The sequence below is a fragment of the Manis pentadactyla genome, chromosome 14 (genome assembly GCF_030020395.1).
Source record: "Manis pentadactyla isolate mManPen7 chromosome 14, mManPen7.hap1, whole genome shotgun sequence".
In the NCBI taxonomy this organism is placed as follows: domain Eukaryota; kingdom Metazoa; phylum Chordata; class Mammalia; order Pholidota; family Manidae; genus Manis; species Manis pentadactyla.
Window position 1 is genome coordinate 72,640,007 of NC_080032.1, and position 20,752 is coordinate 72,660,758.

Below are 20,752 nucleotides of genomic sequence, written 5' to 3' on the forward strand. Positions count from 1 at the left end.
AGTTGGGCAGGCACATTTTTACAAGCATCTTTCTAAGGTAAAACCATTTTAAAATGATCAATACTGGTAAGGCTAGAAAAGAGGGATGGGGAATAAAAATCTGCCAGTGCCTCATTTTGGGAAAATAATACCTGTTTCACAGGCAAAATTAACCTGTCAGGAACCCCTGTTTTTCATAACACATTAAGCCAGGAAAACGTTGCATTTTTTAGAATTTGCCTGATCATTGAGCTGTTCAGAATAAATGTATTTCATGGCTGCCTGGATAGTGGGCCCACCTCCTCCCGGGTCAATCATCAGCCAGGCACGGCTTCACAGGTCTTAAAACTTCTCAGCACAGTAGGTCCTAGATGCTGTTCCCATGGTAACCTTCAGTCAAACAGGTTCGCTCAGGCTGTCATACATGGACTTAATAGAAAGAGAAATGTTGGCTGCTCTTGTTCATAATGCTACAAAAAGGGGTAATACTAGTTACTGAGTAAGTAGCCTGAAAGTCAGAATGGCTACTGAACTGTATGTGAATCATAATGTTCTCAAAAGATACAACTTCAACCATGTCCATGTTCCAAAGAAAGTCAATGAGAAAACGTAGATCATAAATTTTGTAGTAAGAAATAGCTACTGTTTTTGCAGGATCTACTAAATATCTTGTAATGTGCATATATAATTTTGTTTGTTTCCCCCACAAAAACCTAGTCATAATAGGTTTTAGTGTTTCCACAATTTGCCTGAGGATAAAAAGCAACTGAGACTCAAAGAATTAAAATGAGATACTGTCACTTACATGGGATTTGAACCCAGGTCTGCCTAGCTCCAAAATTTCTATCTGTAAAATTGCCCTTTTCATGATACCATGCTTTTGAGCATCTATCAAGCATAACCTAGAGGAAAAACGCATGGTTTGTGCTGAGGGAGTTCAGCACTAGCTAAGAACAGGTGTGAAATGATAGCACTTGGGAAATAATTCTGGCTCTAGGATCTTACAGTCTAGGGACTGTAGCACAATAGAGCCATAAAATGTGTAAAGAATTCCCTTGAGTGCCAGCTCCACATTATAATAGAATAACATAATACACATTATAATACATGATAAGTACTATAAAATATATACCATAATATACTATCATGTGCTATATATTATATATGTAATATACTATATATAGTATAGTATAATGTATATATAGTATATATTATATATAATATATACAGCATAGTATAATTAAGAAACCCATTTAATTTATTCACTCTTCAATGTTTTTATCTGCAAAGTGAAATAATAACTAATGGCATGTTTTGAGGATCCAATGAGAAAATATATTTGAAAGCTTTATAAAATATAAAATGTGATATATGGCTATTATTATTAACTTACACATCACCTAAAATCTTGGCATGTATCTGCAGCGTAACACTTTCTTTCTATTTCAAAATGCCGGGTTGAATTCTTTCTTCAAGCGCATTTTGTTTAATCTCCTAAATTAAGATTTCTGCCGAGCCTCCACCCCAAATCCATATTGGAAGTCGGGAAATAATGACTGCATTAATAGACATAATAAGATGTCATTTTATACAGGCACAGCCACTTGATAAGGAAATGTCATTTGTATTTATTTTAAATTAATACTTACTGGGTAACAGAACTTGGTTACCATTTCACATTCCAACTTGGCAGAGCCAATAGCGTAGGATCACAAGCTGCAGGTCCAAAGATAAGCTGTTTGATAAGGAAATGGCAGTGCAACAAATTCAAGGGTTGTAATCTGGCAGCCTGTGGGCTGAGACTGGCCTGTAAATGCGTTTTCTTTGTCCAGCATCACTTGATTTCATTGTAACTGTGCTTTTAAACAGTGCATATACCCTCTCATTTGCTAACTATTCCATCATGCAGTCCTCCTATATTTGACTGCTTCTCACGTTTATATTACCTGTGTGACATCTGAGTTTGGACTCTTTTACCAAATAAGAGGCAAGGGAGATGAGGGCTCTGTATCATGTAATCATAAAGACAGAAGTGAATGTACCTGAGCATGTAAAACATGAGAGGCAGAACTGGCGTGGATGTGGACCAGACCGAGAGAACCCGATCTGGAAAAGATACATTTCAGACACACATAAAGAAGTCTGGTGTTACACAGCAGATTGCAAAGGTATTCATTCAGCAAGCATTCAGCAAGAACTTGCTGTGTGAGCTTCAGAGCAGTCTCTGACAACACATAACACACCTAAGTAAGTTAACATTTACGATGCTCTCATCCTCTTCATTATCATCAACGCTGCTATTATTATTGATCAGACACAATGCCAGGAAGACCAAAGGCACGGAAGACCGATCTTCCTCTTTACTCCCAAATACAGTGTCTCCCCAGAGTCCTCCATAGTTCTTGATACGTGCTTGTTGCTCAAGACATAGCAGAACAATGTTTGAATATATAATGGAAGATTGGGGGAGGTGGTCCCTGGTCTCTGAGATCAACATCCAATTCTATTCTGACAATTTCCCTAAGAAGTTGTGAACAATTCTAAGAAAGTTTCAGGAGGAGCCCCCATCCTATCAGGCTGTCTTTCGGACTTTGATCTTCAGAAAGAGCTGAATGGAAAGAACGTCTTGCTGGAACAGGTTTCCTGAGAGCTGGACTGGAGGCTAAGTGGTTTAATTACATAACGTCTGCAGAGAATCATAGCCGTAAGTGCTAGATAAGCACCGGACATCATTAATATTACTATTTTAAAGAAGTGAGCATCCCTTACCTCTTACACAGTAACCCTAGCCCTGCAGAATATTCTAATTGTTCCCTCTAAAATGCTCTCTAATAACTCTAATTCCTGATTGGGTTGCCAGCTGGAGCACTGATAATGTCATGCATGTCGCACAGGCAGATATGGCGCAGCTGGTACTGATTCGGACACTCATGAGGTCTTAACTGAACACTTCCAACAGCCTTCTTACTGTCTACTGGCCTTCGACGGGCCCAGTTGGCCAATTCCTAACTACACTGGGCCATGTTCCTAACTCTATTGGTCTTTTAAAAATGGGATCTAATCATGCCACTTCTCCGAATTAAAACAAGCCATTTCTTTTGGTCTCAGAAAATATTCAAATTCCTTCACAAGACACATAGTGCACTGAGGTATCTACCTTCTCCTCCGAGACTCTGACACTATCTAACCACTCTGGAGGACCGGGGGGTCTCTTCCCACTTCTCCAGATGACTTTTCTGGCCTTTGTTCCCCTGGTGAACTCCTGAGCATCTTCCTATTATCACTTCCAACCCTGAAACCTCCCTTATACCATCCTCTGAAGCAGAATTAATTGCTCTCTAATCTACCTTCTTATAGCACTGAACAATTCTCTTACATTGACCAGGACCTTTGGCTGCAAAGCCAAAGTCTAGCTTGAACAACATAAGCATAAACTGGGATTTATTCATTCATGTCACTAAACCGCACAATGGCCTTCGGGTGACTGGGACCAGGGCCTCAGACCAAATGAGGGATTCTCCATCAGGGAACTATCTTCCTGGGGCAGAAATTTTAGGCCCAGACTTCTCCATCTTTGCAGCCATATATACTTTAAGTAGGAGAAAGAGCTTCTTCCTACTAATTTCAGTTATAAAATTTCACAGTAAGCATGTGGCTGGCTTAGTCTCGTGTGTAGCCCTGTAACTGTGGAGATGGGACTGGATGCTATGATTCAGCCACACTGAGTTCAAGTATCTCCTGTGCTGACCTGGGAGTGAAGCACCGTAATGAGCGATCCCCATCAGGAAGCCCTTACTGGCTTTATGGTGGGAAAGAAGAGGATACAACCTGAGAAGGGATTCCAGACAGCAGAAAAAAACAGGTATCAAACAACCATTTTTCAACGTTCCTATCTATTAACACTCTCAATGTGTAATAATGATGCATTTGAGCGCGCTGCTCTCACTGGAGTCGGCTCCTGGAGTTCAGGTTCCCTGTCTTACTTGCTTGCCTGTTGCCAATACCTAGCATGGTGTCTGAGCCGAGGGGGCACTTAGCTAATGTCTGCTTATTGTTGAATTAGGAAATGGATAGCTCTCCAATGTTCTCTGAATAAAATATCCAATGAACATAATTACAGAATTCTGTAGTATTTTGAAGTTAATCAAATGAATGCTGATAGAATCGCTATAGTTCAAAAGTCACTGAGTGATTCAAACTTAACTGAAACACAATAACCTTTAAAAGGCAACTAATATTTAGTGAGTTTACACTGTTAGCATTTTATAGAAGCCGTTTAATCCTTACAAAGTTACCATGATCTGTAAGAATATGAAGTTAAGAGGTCCTTGGGTTTCCCAAACTGTCCCAGGCAATAGGTTGCAGAGAAGGAACAGACAGGCAGGCCCTCTGATTCCTAGCCTGTTGCTGGATTCTTAAGGAAGTTATTTAACCTCTCCAAATAAAATAGGGATTATAACACTTCTGAAGATTGTCATAAGGAATAAAAGAAACACATGTATAAAGTGCCCAGCAAGCCTGGTCCATATTCGTGGATCCAAAGATTATGTGGCTACATTTGTCAGGGACAGTGGAGATTCCCTAAGATATCTGGCTGGTACATATTTGTGGCCAGTTCCACTTTGCAGAGGCCAGCTCTGCAAGAACCAAGAACTCGAGAGGGGTCAGTTGGAGAGAAGAAAAACACAGAGATAGATGCAAGAAAAACACAGAAATCAAATTTGGGACGACAGGAGTTGCACTGACCCCTGATGGCAGACCTGTGGCGCCGTTTTATATCTTTGCACAGCTTATATACACAGGCTCACTTCCGTGTGCCACCCACAGTGACCTCACATCTGGGCTGTTTAGCTGCCTGCGGCTATTCTTGCACCTCCTGTAAACTGGGGGTGGTGCTGGCAGGCAGTTCCCTGAGCAGAACTTGCGGGATGTGACGGACGTGCCTCTACACATTTGGCTCTCCACATCCTGTTCCTTGTCGCAGCCCAGCCCAGGAACTGATCCTGTATCTTTCTCCTCTGTAATGCTGCCCACTCTGTCTGCAGTAGCATCTCTCCCCCAGGACTCGCTATGGGACAGGCTCCAGACTCCAGCGTACCCCACTCCTTGCCAAAGCCAGCACTCAGGCCCCTTTTGGTGCCTCAAATTCCGGAAAGAGAAATTCCCAGAGCCATGTGGTGCAGCTCCTAGACCTTGTTGCGACATCCGTTCACTGGGTGGCATATGTACCACTGTTCTCTCAAGTGTGAAAGGAGGCTGGTGCACTGGAGAAATGTCTATATTAAACTTTGTTATGCAAAGGAAATTTCAGTGAAAAAATTTTCCCTGCAGAGTCCAGCAAAACAAAAAAGTCTCAAAGGAAAAAAAAAAGCTTTAAATGTTTAAATGTTCCTCTGTCCACCTAATAAATCGGTGTTTGCCTTGCCGAAGGTTATTAGGTCAGTTTCTGCTACTTTTTGTTCTGTTTCTCAGCAGGGATCACATGCCTGAAGCATGCCTGAAGCATTGTCTCCTGAATACAGGTTCCAAGAAAAGCGAAACAAACAGGACAGAGAGGAGAGAAATAGCATAGATGACATTTCTGTTAGGCCCCCTGCCTAGATCTCACTTGGCCCTCTGCCTACTCCTCATTATCCCACTGACTGAATCTGATTAGCCCACCCTGATTTATTTTTGGCAACCTGAAAGCACACGGCCGATGCTTATTTTCATAGCTGATAAAAGCATCCCCAAAACTGTCACTACATTTCAGAAGATTTGTCCCTTTCCCTGGAAGATTTCACTATCTACAAAGCATCATGACACATTAGACATTTTATTTCTTAAACACTTCACAAATGTGAGTCTATGTATTCCTCTTTTCATTATCATAAAAACTTCCAGTTATTGGCTATTAAAACATGGAGCAAAAATTCTTAAAATTCCTTGGTAACAATTATTAGTAATCATGTAAAAATTCCTATTTTGATGTTTGTGAACTTACTGTTTTCTGATTTAGTGAATCAGCTTCCAGAATCAATCATGAGTAAAATTCAGATTTCAATGCTGTTGGGTATTCTGTGCTTGGTTTAAGTTTCACCCGGATCTCTGGCAATATGGAATGGGTTGCATTTGATGTTTTCTCTCAGAAATACAGAACTCAATGTTAGAAACCTGTGCATGAGTCTAAGGATGAGATATGATGTGGATAAAGGGACATTTAAAAAGTCAATCCATACTGACTATTCTATATTACAGACTCTTACCAGGACTGGCCAGATCACCAAACACCTAGCACATGCCAGGCATTGGTCTTAGAGAAAGAGTTGCAACTAAAAACAAGATAAAGTTCCCACCTTTACAGAACTTTGGGTCTAGTGTTGTTAGAATACCACAAACACAGTTAAGTCTATTAAATGTTAACATGGAATTGAACTATGTTAATGGCCAGATATTCTTGACAAGTGCTAGGCACTGTAAAAACTGTATTTCTAAAAAATTTAAAAAGAAAAATGTCAGTATAATTTTAGGTCTTTATATAGTCTCTTTTAGGTACTGATATGTATTGTGTGCTCTATTTGGCTGCTGACAATATGTGAGATACCAAAAAAAATCAGTAAGTAGATAATTCTAAGAGGTAAATGCCCAGATTTAATTAATGCAATCAGCAATTCTTTCATTCATTTAGCAATTATACTGTGTGTCAGACTCAGTGTTAGGAAAATAAGTCAAGAGGGGAAGACAGGCAGACATGGGGGATGATAATAGAGCTCAGATTATGTACTTGTGCAGACCAGTGGTGGAGAGTCTAAACTAGATGCTGGGCAAGTGACTTCACCTTTCTGAGCCTCATTTTCTCAACTAAAAACTAAAATTGAAAATAATAATATCTATCTCATGAGGGCATTATGAATATTAAATGAGATGATTGTGTTTATAGACTGCTGAGCTTAGTATTTGGGTCCTTGTAAGTCCTTAACAAGTTTCAGCAATTTTTGGTCCCGCTTTCAGAGAAGAGGAATGTGAGGCACAGAGCAGTAAAATAAGTTGCCCTAGTGACCACAAACAGCCAAAGAGAAATTAAAAACAAAGCAGAAAGTGGTACAAAGTATATGAGTCTTGTTTGAGACCAGAGCGCACAGGACTCACTCTGCCGTGGCCTGTGGGAAAGAATCAGGGAGGAATATTTAAACTAACTACACAAGTGATTTTTCAAACTCTGTCCATAAACATTTACCTGGAGACCCGGAGCACAGTTTTCAGTCCACTAACTGCTGACCTTCCCAGAGAAGCCCACTGTCCTTGTTCTAGTCCTTTCTTCAAAGAGCGTCTTAGTTCTCTTATTAAAGACTGACTAACCTTTAATGACGAGGATTATTACAGCTCCTCGATCCTGACACTTTTACTTCCAGAACTGATAGGTGGTAAGTGAGAGAGGAAATGATTGCCTTGAAACATTCTTCTAGAATATTCAGAGGACTACCACAAAGTTACTCCCTCCAAAGTAAAATAGAGTATTTCCTCAAACCACATAGCTTCTCCAGCAAAGCTGAAACTAAGGACTTCTTGGGAAATCGAGGGCCAAAATGATTCTCTTTCATTCATTATTTACTGTGGGTAAAATTGCAATATTTCCAGAAGCTCTCCCATGGCCTTAGTGCATCTCCATATCAATAGGTGTTTCCAAGAGGTGGAGAGAAGTAGGCCATCTCCATATCAGTAGGTAATTACAAGGGGCAGCAGGGCATATCTGGACCTGAGAAGTTGGGTGAGGCCCCTTCTTCTGCAGCCGGGTTGCAAGAAACACAGGCAAGCAGAAGTGGGCGACTGTTTGTAAGCAATAAACAGGTTTCTCCAACTTTATTTCTCCCTTTGACTGGTTTTAGTTTCAAAGGTATTTTGCCCTGGAATTTTCCACCCCAGAGTTACATTTACTCATTTCCATGATGTCTATTCTGTGTTTATTGCATGACTCAATCCATGAACTGAAAGTAGTTTTTCAATGGAAGAAGGTCTTAAAAGTAAAAGCCTGAGAAGATCATAAGTCACAAGAGGGTCAATCCTTCTCTTTCTGCTTTTCCCAGTATAGTAAAACACTTAATTACTCCTCTTTACAAAATCATGCTTTTCACATGCTTCTGGGAAAGTTATCTCAGTATAATTGTCTAGCTAATAATCCAAACTTGACTTCCATTTCCTTTTCTTCCCTTTTCTTAAACAGAATGCTACAACATTCCACGTAACTGTCCGAGATGATGATAACATCGTTGTCTCATTAGAAGCTTCAGATGTCACGAGTCCATCCTCTGTGTATGTTGTGAAGATAACTGGTGAATCAAAAAATTACTTCTTCGAATTTGAGGAATTCAACGGAACTTTGCCTCCTCCTGTTATCTTTAAGGCCAATTATCATGGCCTTTATTATATAATCACTCTGGTAGTGGTAAAAGGAAATGTGGTTATCAAGCCATCCAGATCCGTCACTGTGTTAACAAGTAAGCATCATGTAGAACATTGTCCTTGTGTTTTCTTCTCTGAGTGTCTCCTGGGACTCTCACTGAAAGAGATGAATTGCCTTGAAGTCAAGTGACATAGACTAAAATTTGTTTTATATTGAGAATATAGTTTCTTGTGGAGTTTGATAATGTTTTACTGTTCTCTTTTTACTGTTACCTTTTGTTAAACAAAAACGTGCTTGAAGTCATAAAAGGAAACCTCAAGGAGAGAGTATATTTTTAGACTGAATGACAATTTTAGATTCATAATGAGACCATGCAATTTTCTGCTATTCGACTTAATACTATGATCATAACTAAGCTACTTTTTTTCCAGAACATATATCCTCACATTAAGCAATTTGGGGTTTGAGACAATGAACTTATTAGATTCATATTTAGCCTGCTCAAATTCAACTATACATTTTTAGCTGAAAGAGAGAAAAATATGTCACTATTTATTAGTTCCTATTCCCCACCTCACCCTCACAGGACCCTTGGCTTCCATTGCCAAAGAAAAATGCCAAAAAAGAAAATCTTTGACATCTTAACCTTCAGTGGTCCATGTCTTAAAGAGTTAAAGCTGACATTAGGAATTTTTTTAGGAGTGTTGTTAACAAGAAGGGATTTTTTTTTTTTTTACTGTCTAATACCTCATCTCAAAGTAAGATGCAACTCTACTGTATATGTTAAGGTATGGAAGAAAAACTGCTATCTGTAAGATGGTAAAGTTTAGCACTAGAGCAATTTAATGGCTCAGCAGAGTTCTTGTTGCTCATAGTTCTTCACTGCAGATTTTCCAGTGACTGCAGTTTTTTTAATGCCAGGTTTATGTGATCATTCTGGTCGCAATTAAGGAAAAGGGCATAGTGATACTTTCTGTTAGAATAAAAGGAAATAAAAACACCAAGAAGCAATAACTCAGAACCAAGCTAGAGGACATATTTTTAACATGTCTGTCAAAGATGAAATAAAGTTTCCTTTGGCAGAGTCCCAGGAGCAGTATTGAGTCCTGAAATTTAGGAATGGCACAGACCCAAGACCTTCAAGAGTTTATAGATGTAATGAACAAATCTAGGACCTAGTTGAATTAATGGAAGAGCTTGCCTAGTAAAATACTGTCTAAAACAAGTTCCAGAAAAAGATGAATTGGGAGTCAATAGATCCAGCTAGTAGATCTAGATATATAATACCTATAATATAACTCCTTGAAATCAGAAGCTCATCATTACTCATCTTCATAATTTCACAGGCACCTCGCATGAGCCCTATGCTTAATAGGTGATCAATAACTATTAATTCAATTTAGTTGCTTAATGGGACAAAGAGTCAGGAAAAAAACCTGAGCCACAAAGTTGACCCAACGTACATTAGCATGCAGTCAGCCGTTCCTGCTCAAAGCTGGAGGTGTCAGCCCTTTAGCTAATGGTTTGTAAAGGAATTTGGTAAGTCAATGATAAAAGATGTCTAGAATATCTCACTGATATTTGATCATGTGCAGTGAGTTCTATTTAAATATTTTCTTTCCTTTTTAAATTTCTTCGATGTGTGGCCTTGGAAGTGTGTTGTTAAATGTCCAAAAATGTGACAACTTTGCATAGATCTTTGATTTCTAGGTAAATGCTGTTGTGATTAAAAACACAATGGTGTGATTTCACTTACTTGAAAATTGTTGAGATTCGCTTTATGGCCCCAAATATGGTCAGTCTTGGAGCACTTGTTGGGTGAAGTTTCCATAAATGTCAATTAGATCAAGTTGGTTCTTCAAGCCTGCTCTACCCTTACTGGTTTCCAGTCTAGTTGCTCTAATAATGACAGAGGAGTGTAGAAGTCTCCACCTGCATCTGTGGATTTGTCCATATCGCCTTCCACTTCTTTCAGTTTGTGCTTTGTGTATTTTGAAGCTTTGTGGTTATGTTGTTAAGTGCAAACACTTTTAGGCTACCATTTGCAAGAATTACCAAAATATGACACAGAGACACAAAGTGAGAAAAGGCTGTTGGGAAAATGGTGCCACTAGACTTGCTTGACACAGGATTACCACAAACCTTCAATCTGTAAAAAATGCAGTATCTGCAAAGGACAATAAAGCAAAGTGCAATAAATGAGGTATGCCAGTATGCGAATATATGTGGCCCTGTGGGACTGAAATCATAAAACTTGCTGGGCTCCAGGCCAGGTAATCTGGAGGTGACCCCTGGGTGACAGGTGCAAAAACTAGGGCTCCAGACGCGTGTATAAGCTCCTTTCTGGGTGGTACTGGCAGCTGCAGCAAGGCCAAGGTGGGACATAAAGAGGGCATCCCAGGTCTGTACACTGAGAGCACCTCTGTGGCCTCTGCATGTGCACAAATCTGAAGCCTGCCCCTCAGGCTGATGCTCCTGTACAAGTACATAGTCTTTTCTCACAGGAAGGCTGGGGGTGTTTGTCTGTGCAGGGCCCTGGGGGTGGCAGCCTGCCATAGACTAGCTCAGACAGTCCCATGGGGCCCAGGAACGCAAAGCCCCCTTGCCAGCAGAGCCAGGCACCAGTCAGAGTCTACCTTAAATCTGTGGAAGGTGGCGAGTTGGAGAGTTTCCCGCCCGTTTCCCAGTAATAGCAGAATTGTGCTTTGTATCAGTGCACCACGGGTCCTAGAGAGCTCCTGCCTCTCCCAGGAGGAGACCCGTTCACTTCTCCCGCCCCTGAGAAGGGGGTGTCTTTGCCTGAAAACTGGGGGAAAGGTTTCTCCGCTCCTCCCCAGTGCCTTACGGCTTCTGCTTTGTATTCAAGAAAGACCCAGGTTTCTCCTTAATGTCTTAGCAGCGCCAGTTACCACCTACATGCCTGTCCCCCCAGGGGATGGCTCTCTGACCCTCAGTATTTCTCCTGAGCACCTGATGCAGACCTTGAAACCAGCTAGAGAGAGAGTGTGGACTCTGCTCGTGTCTGGGACTCCCAACCCTTCTAAATCAGCACTGTCCTAGAACTTCTGCATGACGGGAATGTTCTATACTTTACTGTCCAGCACAGAGGCCACTAATTTTTTATTTAATTTTATTTTGGTTCATTGTAAGTTTAATTTAAATAGCCACAGGTTCCTAGTCACTACCTTATTGGACAAAGCAGTTACAAACTGCCATTTAGAAACCTCTCAGCCTTTGTGAATTAATTAAGATTTTGCTATTTTCTTCTGTCTTGATTTAAATGCGCCCCCTCTTCCTGCCAAGCTGTGCTAAAGGTGAAACAGTGTCTCCTCCCCAGAGGGACTTGCCAGGCTTTGGAACTTGGTTCATTTGGTTGCCCTGCAATCTCACCTCCCTTGTTACACCCTCTCTTGGATTCCTGGCGTTCTTTTCTTGTCGGGGGTTGGGGAGTGACACTGACTTGCAGCTTTCTACATCCGAAGTGGAAGAGGAAATTTTCATTGATTTCTAAAGAGTAAAAATTAATTAGTGATGGTTTCTTGTCTCTCATCTTCTATGTTATTTTTAAAGACTCGGTTACATCATCCAAGATTTTGAAAGCGCTAATAGGTTGAGGATATAACTGGGGATTCATCACAAGTATTTCTGTGACATTAAGCAGGAGATGACATTAGGTGACATTTGGATTTTAGCTTCTTCCTTTAAAAAAGAAGGAATTAAAAGACATGATGACTAAGATCACTTTTGAGCTCTAAAATTACCATCATTTGCCAGTTGATGTTGTATCTTTGCCATCTTTATTTTTATAACAGGAAGCTTTTTTTTAAGTCTAGGAAACATTCATTGTATCTGCTCACAGTTGACACATTGCTCTTGAGAATAAAAGGGTACATTTGATACAGTCATTTACTGTGTGTCAGATGCCTGTCTTGATGAAATAAGCAATAATAAAGCAATCAGCTCTGGGGAAGTCCTTCGATAGTTCTCTACAGTTGCTCTGAGTCTAATGTTCTTAAAAAAAAAAGCTGAAAAACACAGCAAAAAATAAATTCAGCACAAGTAAGTCCAGCTCAAAAGTTTCATAACCCTTAGGTTCTGACATCGATTAATATTTAATTGATTGAGAATCTTCAGTATCTTGCTTGTATTTTAAAGAGGAGTAGTTTCTTAATAGAGGAATTAATATATGAAAACAATTGCTTAGAAATTGGGGAAGTGTTATTTACATTCAGCTGTCTAAACTGTTAGTCAAGTCCCAGAGACAGTGGCTGTAAACACTGCAGAAAACAATACAGAATACAAATTCATCTGTTATAAATAAAAATAATGCATGAGTTTTAATTTTATTTATTGTGTACATTCTCAATGACATGTCCTAGGGCCTAGAGAAATAAAGGTAAATAAAAATACCCACACTCAAAGATGGTATACGATAGAGTAAAAGGTAAATAAACAAAACATTACAAACATAAATGCTATGAGAGAATTGTGTGAGAAAGACCTCCCAGCCCTCCTAGGAAAACTTGGAAAGCACCTTAGAAGAAACAGTCATTGAGAAGCTAGAGGAAATTTGCAAAATTATTAAAGAATAGAAAGTGTTACAATCAGAGTCAAAGGGAAACACATGGGCAAGGAATTGAGTCATGTAGAGCACAGCACACCTGTGAGCTGCAAGGAGTTAAGTTGGCAAGCAGCCATGGTTCCAGAAAGTAATGGGAAAGATACCTGGAAAAATTGGGAAGAACCTTGAATACCTTACATAGGACTTTAGGCCTTAACCTGTACATGATGAAGAATGGTGACAGATGCAAAGAAATGGCATACTAAGATTTAACTGGGAAAGCTCCTCTTGTAACACAGCTGCAGTCATAGAATTGTAAATCCCGCATTGGAAAGAACAAATTATCAAGTGGGTATTCTGAGTAGTGGCTCAAAGCATAAACTTTAGAGCAAAAGAAATCTAGAAACCATATGTGTAGCATGAGGCAGGTTATTACTTTCTCTAATCTTAGTTCCTAACCCATATTCTATTTCAGAGGTTAGCAAACCTTTTCTGTAAAGGCCTAAATATTAATTAAATATTATAGGTTTTGTGGGCCATATAATCTACGCTGCAATTATTCAACTATGCTATTGCAACACAAAAGCAGCCTCAGACAATACATAAATAAACAAACATGACTGTGTTCTACTAAAACCTTATTTGAAGACACCCACATTTAAATTTCATATAATTTTCATATGCCATGCTGTATTATTCATCTGTTAATATTTGTCAACCATTTGAAAATGTAAAAGCCATTCTTAACTCACAAGTCATACAAAAACAATAGGCAGGCCAGATTTGGCTTGCAGGCTATAGTTTGCTGATTTGGTAGAGGGTGCTGTAAAATAACATAAATATTTTGATAGCGTAAAAAAAATTTTAAATAAACTCCTTAACAAAGTGTGTGGTACTTAGTATAAGATCAATAAAATAAGCAGCACCAATGGCATTTCTTAATAGTAGACTTAACAATAGAAATTTACTCAATGAGTTTGGAGCAAAAGAGAGTCAAAGCAGATGGGCAGGGAAAACTCAGGTGGAGGTGATTAGTTTAAGACAGAGACTCTGACAAAAGTGAGAGTAAAAGATAGTCCACTGGCTTAAGAGTCATGAGCAGAAACAAACAGGAAAAATTAAGGAGAATAATTTAGGAGGCCACTGAAACACTCCAGGAAAGACATGATGGAGACAAACTTGTAGGTGTGATGATAATCATCCCTCTTAGACCACAGGTGGCTGCTGTTGCCAGCTCACCAGAGTGGCTTTCTGTGATGTAGCTGAGCTGTCAGGTCAGGTCTCAGGGCATCCTCTAAACATAGGGAGAAAGCTCTGGCCTGGGACCCGGGATCAGTCCCTTTTTCCTACTCCTGTCCTCAGAAGTGAGGCCCTAGTCACAGGTTTCTCTCCTTCAAGAGGACTATGTCAGAAAAGACAACATTCTTAGGTTGGCCACATTAAAAACAAAGGATACTGGTCCTTTAACCAAGAGCTTCTTTAGCTTTAGTCCCCCAAACAGAGCAACCTCAGAAGGAAGCACTTGTTAGCACTTAGCAGTTACTCACAAGTATACGAATATGTCTCCTTTCTTTAGAAGTACCTGTTCCATGTCAGCTTTTGTTTCTTCTTCTTCTACCTAAGATAGACTGCAGGACACCTAATGAGGAAAAAATAATTATTTGAAATGTCATTCTAAGCTTTCTTATTAAATTGAAAAAAATGGAAATTTAACGTTAGAATTTCTAGTGAAAATAATGCATTAAATTTTTCCTTTGTCATACACTATGTTCTCCTACCAAAAAGAAAAACAGAAAAACAGAAGTACATTGAAAATAACAGAGTTGTCTCTATGAATAAGAGACATAACAGAAGCTCAAAGTAGGGAAGTGGACTGAAGTCTTGGGGTATCTGTGCTCTGCATCTGAGAGAAGACAGTATTGGGTCTGGACCCCAGTTGAGTATGAAGGGTTGAAACACTCCATGCCACAGAGGGCACAGAGCCAGCCTCTCTGCTTGGAATGAATTCTTCCTGCTCATGACAAAAGCATATATGGAAGCCTTGGGATGCAGGGGACATACAGTCAGTCTTACTACCAAGGACCAAACTCAGCTACCTTCTGATTCAGGAAAAGAATTTGTGATAGCTACTATATTATTCACAATATACAGAACCCAAAATAACGTTACATGTCCTGGCTCTAGACTGGGTATTGTGGTGAGCTGAAAGGAAGAAATAGCTTAACTGCCTCAACAGCAAGGAATAAGCAAGAAAGGGGGTGATAAGAAAACATAAAATGAGCCTAGAGCCTGTATTTCAAAACACACAAAGAAAACTATACCAAAACAATAAAAGAAACATCAAAACAATTACTATAATGTTTTAGGCTACATTTTATATAGCAATCTAACAAAAATTTGCAGTAGGTTATAATGCTTAAAGTGGTAAATGTAAAAATTACATCCGTTTAAAAAGATTAAGGAATATGAAACAAAAATTGGCAGAAATAAGACAAACATATAGAATAAACATAAATCTAGAAATAAAAATTACAATCATTTAATTTAGCATTTTAATTGATTATGCTAGATATAATTTAATCAACTTTAAAGTAACTAATTGAAAAACTTCAATAAATGGGATAAATTCTATATTTTCTGATAACAGTTAAATAGAGCTAGTAAATTTAAAGATAATACTGTGCAATTGCCCCATAATTTAGCACAGTGAGACAATTCACACATGTGGAAGTGGGAGAAGTATTAACTAAGGAGGTTATGAGTCCAAGAAAAAGAGAATGGAGCAAATAAGGGCATAATATTTTAAGAGATGCTTATGAATATTTCTAAGACTTGAAGAACATGAATTCACAAATTGACATAGCATTCCAAATACCTATTAGGATATTTCAAAAATAAGAAGACCACACCAAGATATGTGATGGTGAAACTGAAGATTATCAAGGATAAATATAAATAGAAAGCTTACAGGATACCAAAGGGAAAAAAAGCATAATATCTACAAAAGAATAACTATTAGATTAACAGAAGGTTTCCCTTCCACAATAATTGGTGCAAGAAGACAATGGAGTAATTATCCTCAAAGTATCGAGGAAAGGTCAGGCTACCTATAATTTTATAGGTAAACTTGGTGTATCAAGAATAAAGATAAAATGAAGAAATTTTCTATATTACAAAGCCGAGGAGAGTTTAACACCCATACTTAACTTAAATAACTATTAAATGAGTGTTTTAGCAAAAAGAAAGATGAATCCAGAAGAAATCCACAACAACAAAAACGGACCACGGGAATATGGTATATGACAAGTTGCATTACAAATTAGCAGGGGAATATGGAAAAAGAACCCAAGACACAGGCAAAAGAATCAAACGATCCCTGAAAAGGAAACATGAATGACCAATAAGCATATGAAAAGATAATCAACCACCTCGGTGAACAGGGAATTAAAACAGGCAAAATTTCACATGTCTCAGATGGGCAAAACTAAAAAGGCTGATACAAGCAAGTGTTGAAAAAGAATATGGAAAAAGAGGATCTATCATTCACTGCTGACAGATATGTAAATTGGCATAAAGTTAGAACACATTTGACAACATCTCATACAGTTGAAGATGTGCACACCCTACTATGCAGGATTTCCCAAAATATTTACTGCAGCATTATATGCAAAATGAAGGTTAAAAACAACATCTGACAAAAGAATAAGAGGAAAATTGATAATTTGTGTAGTTGTAAAATGGACACTAAAATAATGTTTCTAGAGATACTCGCATCAAAATGGACAAACCTCAGAAGCAATGTTAGGTGATAAAAGTAAGCTATGGAGTTATACATATAATATGATACCATTAATGTGTATAATATATAATATTTTAAAACATATAAAGTAACATTCCATATGGATGTTGGACCCATATAAATATAAAAGTAAAAAAATGCATGAGAAGATAAACACCAAATTCAGAGTAATAATTTACCTCTGACCATGGTGGGAGGCAAAGAGGATCTGGGTAAGTTGTATGGGGCATTTCAACTATGTTTTGTAATGCTTAACTTTTTGAAAATTAACAAGACCTGAGGACAAAAAAGTAATAAAGACAGTAAGTGATTCACATTTTCTAACAACTCTGTTTCTCTGTACTGTCCAGTCTGGTTCCTAAGAAGAAATGGGAGTGTCATAGTGTGGCTGTCAGTGAGAGAAGTAATGAATTAGGTCAAGATTTAACCTTGTTGTCACTGAGAAACACATGAGTAATAACAGCTCTGGTTTATGGCACATTACTTAATTCCTTAAGAAGAAAAATAATAAGGGGAATAATTGGAGAGATAGTAAAATATTCTTAGAGAATGCATTTTGGAGGTCTACTGAAAAGAGTAATTCTTGGATCAAATATGCCTCAGAAAAGCCTTGTCTTGGACTTTAGAATTTATGGGTGACCTGGATCACTTATGTTGAAGCTGAGAGAAATATATGAAGCAAATATGTAAGCAGGCATTTAAAAAATTTTCTTAGTTTAAAATTTAGCTTACGGTAGCCAAAAATAAAAAATAAAAAATCACAAAATAAAATATCTGAGATCTAATCCTTGTATATCTCTTGAATTTCAAGGTTTGACCATAGTTTTGATGTACAGACTTTACATCCTGGAGTGTGAAGAATTGAGTGGACCATCTGTGTTCAGTAGACAGAACCCTAGTGAGGATGTGAAACTGGGCTGCAGCAATAGAAAAGTTGTTGCTTTGTGGCTGCTTTTTGCTGTTAGCTTTCATTTTGGTTCTTAGATCCAAAGTCAATAGGTGGATTTGGGAGAAAGTCCCTGGTTCGGTGATTAGACTGTGGGTTGCAAAAAATGCCTTCAAATAGTTTAAAACTTCTTTAGAATTGATCAAAGAGATATACTCAGAATCTTCAGGGGTTGGTTTATCTGTGTATGTGACAATTAAGTGAGTTCACTCTGTACATGTTACTTTTTAAGTAAGAAGACCTGGATGAGGCAAAGGTAAAACAAAAACATTTTAAGCAGCGAATACAGCATAAAGTTTACAGGGACATGATCACAACATATGCTATAATCTGAAGGCCTTCCTCACTTTTTTAATAGATAATTGGCTTGGTTTCTTAAGACCATTCCGGGAAAAATTGAAGCTTTAACATGTAGCTTCAATCCTTCCTGGAGCTCTTCAATCAAAACCAAAGGCAGAAACAGACCAAGGTCCTGAGAAACAAAATGAAAGATATTTAGCTACAGATTGAGATTATTTGCGGAATGAACTTTGTCAAATTTTGGTTTCTTGGCTTTCATTTAGGCTTTAGATGATGTCTAAGCATGTTCTCAATTCCTAAACATTGAAGCAAACCTATTTTTTTCTATAATACAATAGTTGGCCCCAAACCAAATCATTTAAAAGACTTTCTTGAATAAAATGAATGCAAGTAAAACATCCAATAGCCCCTTCTGAAGGGTGGAGAAGATCTGTCACTTCATAAGAATTTTGCTGAAGGGTAGAATATAGAGGAGATGCAGACATGTATAAATCTCAGTTTTAAAAATGAATATTTAAAAAGCTTTGTGATGAATGAACAACCCAAGCAAAATAGAAATAAACATTTTTAAACTTCCTTAAAAAAGGTAGTTTTATAAATAAACAACATAAACTTTCACAACATAGGAAGGTTTGCAGTCTCACACTTAATAGAAAACAAGCTAAGTTCATGCAAAGAAATAAATAGTCACAAAAACGCTTAATCCTTGGTCAGCCAAATGTATTTCTGCTACTGGTCTGTTATTTATATCAAATTTTATTGGCTTTGGGAAAAGGAAAATGAACTAGGAATCTGGAGATAAAGATTCTGCCATGTACTTGTTACCTTTGACAAATAAGAGTGTTCAAGTTATTATTTTTTACCTGTTGAATAGCAATAATAATATTTGTTCTTCTCAGATCTTAGGGTTACTGTAAAAGGCAAATGAAAAAATTACTAAGAAATTTCCTTGAAAGGCAGAAACACCATATAAATGTGCATTATTAATTACTGCTAAGGAGAAGAGTCAATTCATAAGGATTGTAGCATTTAATGCTCATGGATAATAAAAATGTGTGTAAAGTTCTGATAGGTGAGATCCTTGGTACTTCAGAGTACTAATAATGGCCTTTCTTCCTTTTCTCTTGTTCTCAATTTCTGCATTTACTTCTCTTCTGCAGAACCTCTACCTGTAACCAGTGTTTCCATATATGACTATAAACCTTCTCCTGAAACAGGAGTCCTGTTTGAAATTCATTATCCAGAAAAGTTTAATGTTTTCACAAGAGTTAACATAAGCTATTGGGAAGGTAAAGACTTCCGGACAATGCTATATAAAGGTAAGAAGAGGCAAAAGGAAGAAATAATAAGTGATGACTATTTTTACATTATTTTTGCCACATAGTCTTCTTTCTTGCCCTAAAGAGGTCTTAGGATTCACTGTCTAGCCATAAATGAACCATGAAAAACAGTTTTGATTCATGATAATATTAGGGCATCTGATTCATTAGTCTAGAGTTATGTGCCATGCATAAGCATATTCAAGAAATACTTAAATCATTATCACTTACATGTTATACTTGCCAAAAACAGCATGTCTGGTGCAGGAAATAAATTCAAACTCAAGTTCAGAAGCACATTTCCCTCTGGGTGTGTTAGAAGGGCATTTCTAGAACTGGGAATCTAAAGAGATGACTTTCAAAAAGTTTCCCTAGGATGTGGACCAAGATTATTCTCTAATGTGAAAGATAATGCTTTTCAGTTCCATTCTGTATATTTGTCTGTATGACCGGCTACATGATTGCATGAATATGCAAAACTGGCTTCACTGTTTTTACTGACTTGATGGGGACCCTATAGGGAGGAGAGAAAGAGGAGAGAGTCTAGAGGAATTAATAATTTCAAAAGACCCTGGTCAATTTCTCTGAGATTAATGTTTGGTGAGGGGGTAAGAGGGGGCACGAGAGAAGGCGAAGGGCATTCAGCTTTTTGCAAGTGAATTAAAATGGAGGAAGTGAAATACTCTGAGGACACAATCCGTAACATTTATCTGCAGGAAGGTAGATGATGGTATCAAAGCTGACTGGTTGTAACTGAAAAATTTACTGGGGAGGTGGAGAATGGGTACTGAAGCACACAGGGCATGCTATCCTGAGAAGTGGCACTTTGACTCACTGCTTTTACAAACTCTTCCTTCCATGAATGTTTTTTTTTTTTAATAAGACACTGTTTAAAACTTATGCAGTGAATTTATAATTTTTTAACTTTAAAAATTCAAAGATAAACTTAGACTCCACAAATTATTGCATTATTATTTTCAGTGAAGACAGATTACCTGCAAATTAATAAGTGGTACCTTATTTGCTCATTGATCTCATGAAAATACAAGTTCATGAATGATTGACAAGCAATTATTGGAAACCTTTGTTGGGTTAAAAGCCATGAGTTTAAAGATAAATTAATATGCTCTCCTTTTATAAGCCAATTTTAAAAATAGGAAATAATTTTTTGCTTTTAATTCCTAAATGGTACTTTCAGTTTCTTTCCCTCTTTTCTCTCAACCTTGAATTGGATTTTGTTTTCTTTAGTGTTTTCCAATGAAATCCAAATTTTTCTTTTCCTTTTTTTGAGCAGGTCCTATCTGCCAACTGGCAGATAAACCATTCTACTATAAAAGTAGGCTAGTTTTTACAAGTGAGCCTAGTGAAAACATTTCTTATAAAGTCACTTTTGCCTCCTAAGTCATAAAGTGATAAGATACCTTGAGTTTTTATCTTAAATGTGTAGCATAAACCTAATCTCTAGAGT

The 20,752-nt window shown here is 37.9% G+C and overlaps 1 protein-coding gene across 3 annotated transcripts in view; it reads left to right on the forward strand.

The window, feature by feature from the left end:
* The window catches only part of PTPRO (protein tyrosine phosphatase receptor type O), a 229,889-nt gene that overhangs the window by 131,274 nt on the left and 77,863 nt on the right, over positions 1-20,752 (forward strand). For all 3 annotated transcript variants that reach the window (XM_036909013.2, XM_036909009.2, XM_036908994.2), the window contains exons 2-3: positions 8,180-8,453; positions 19,126-19,284. In XM_036909013.2, coding sequence (XP_036764908.2) covers positions 8,180-8,453; positions 19,126-19,284 — 433 coding nt within the window. The remainder of the gene's footprint in view (positions 1-8,179; positions 8,454-19,125; positions 19,285-20,752) is intronic.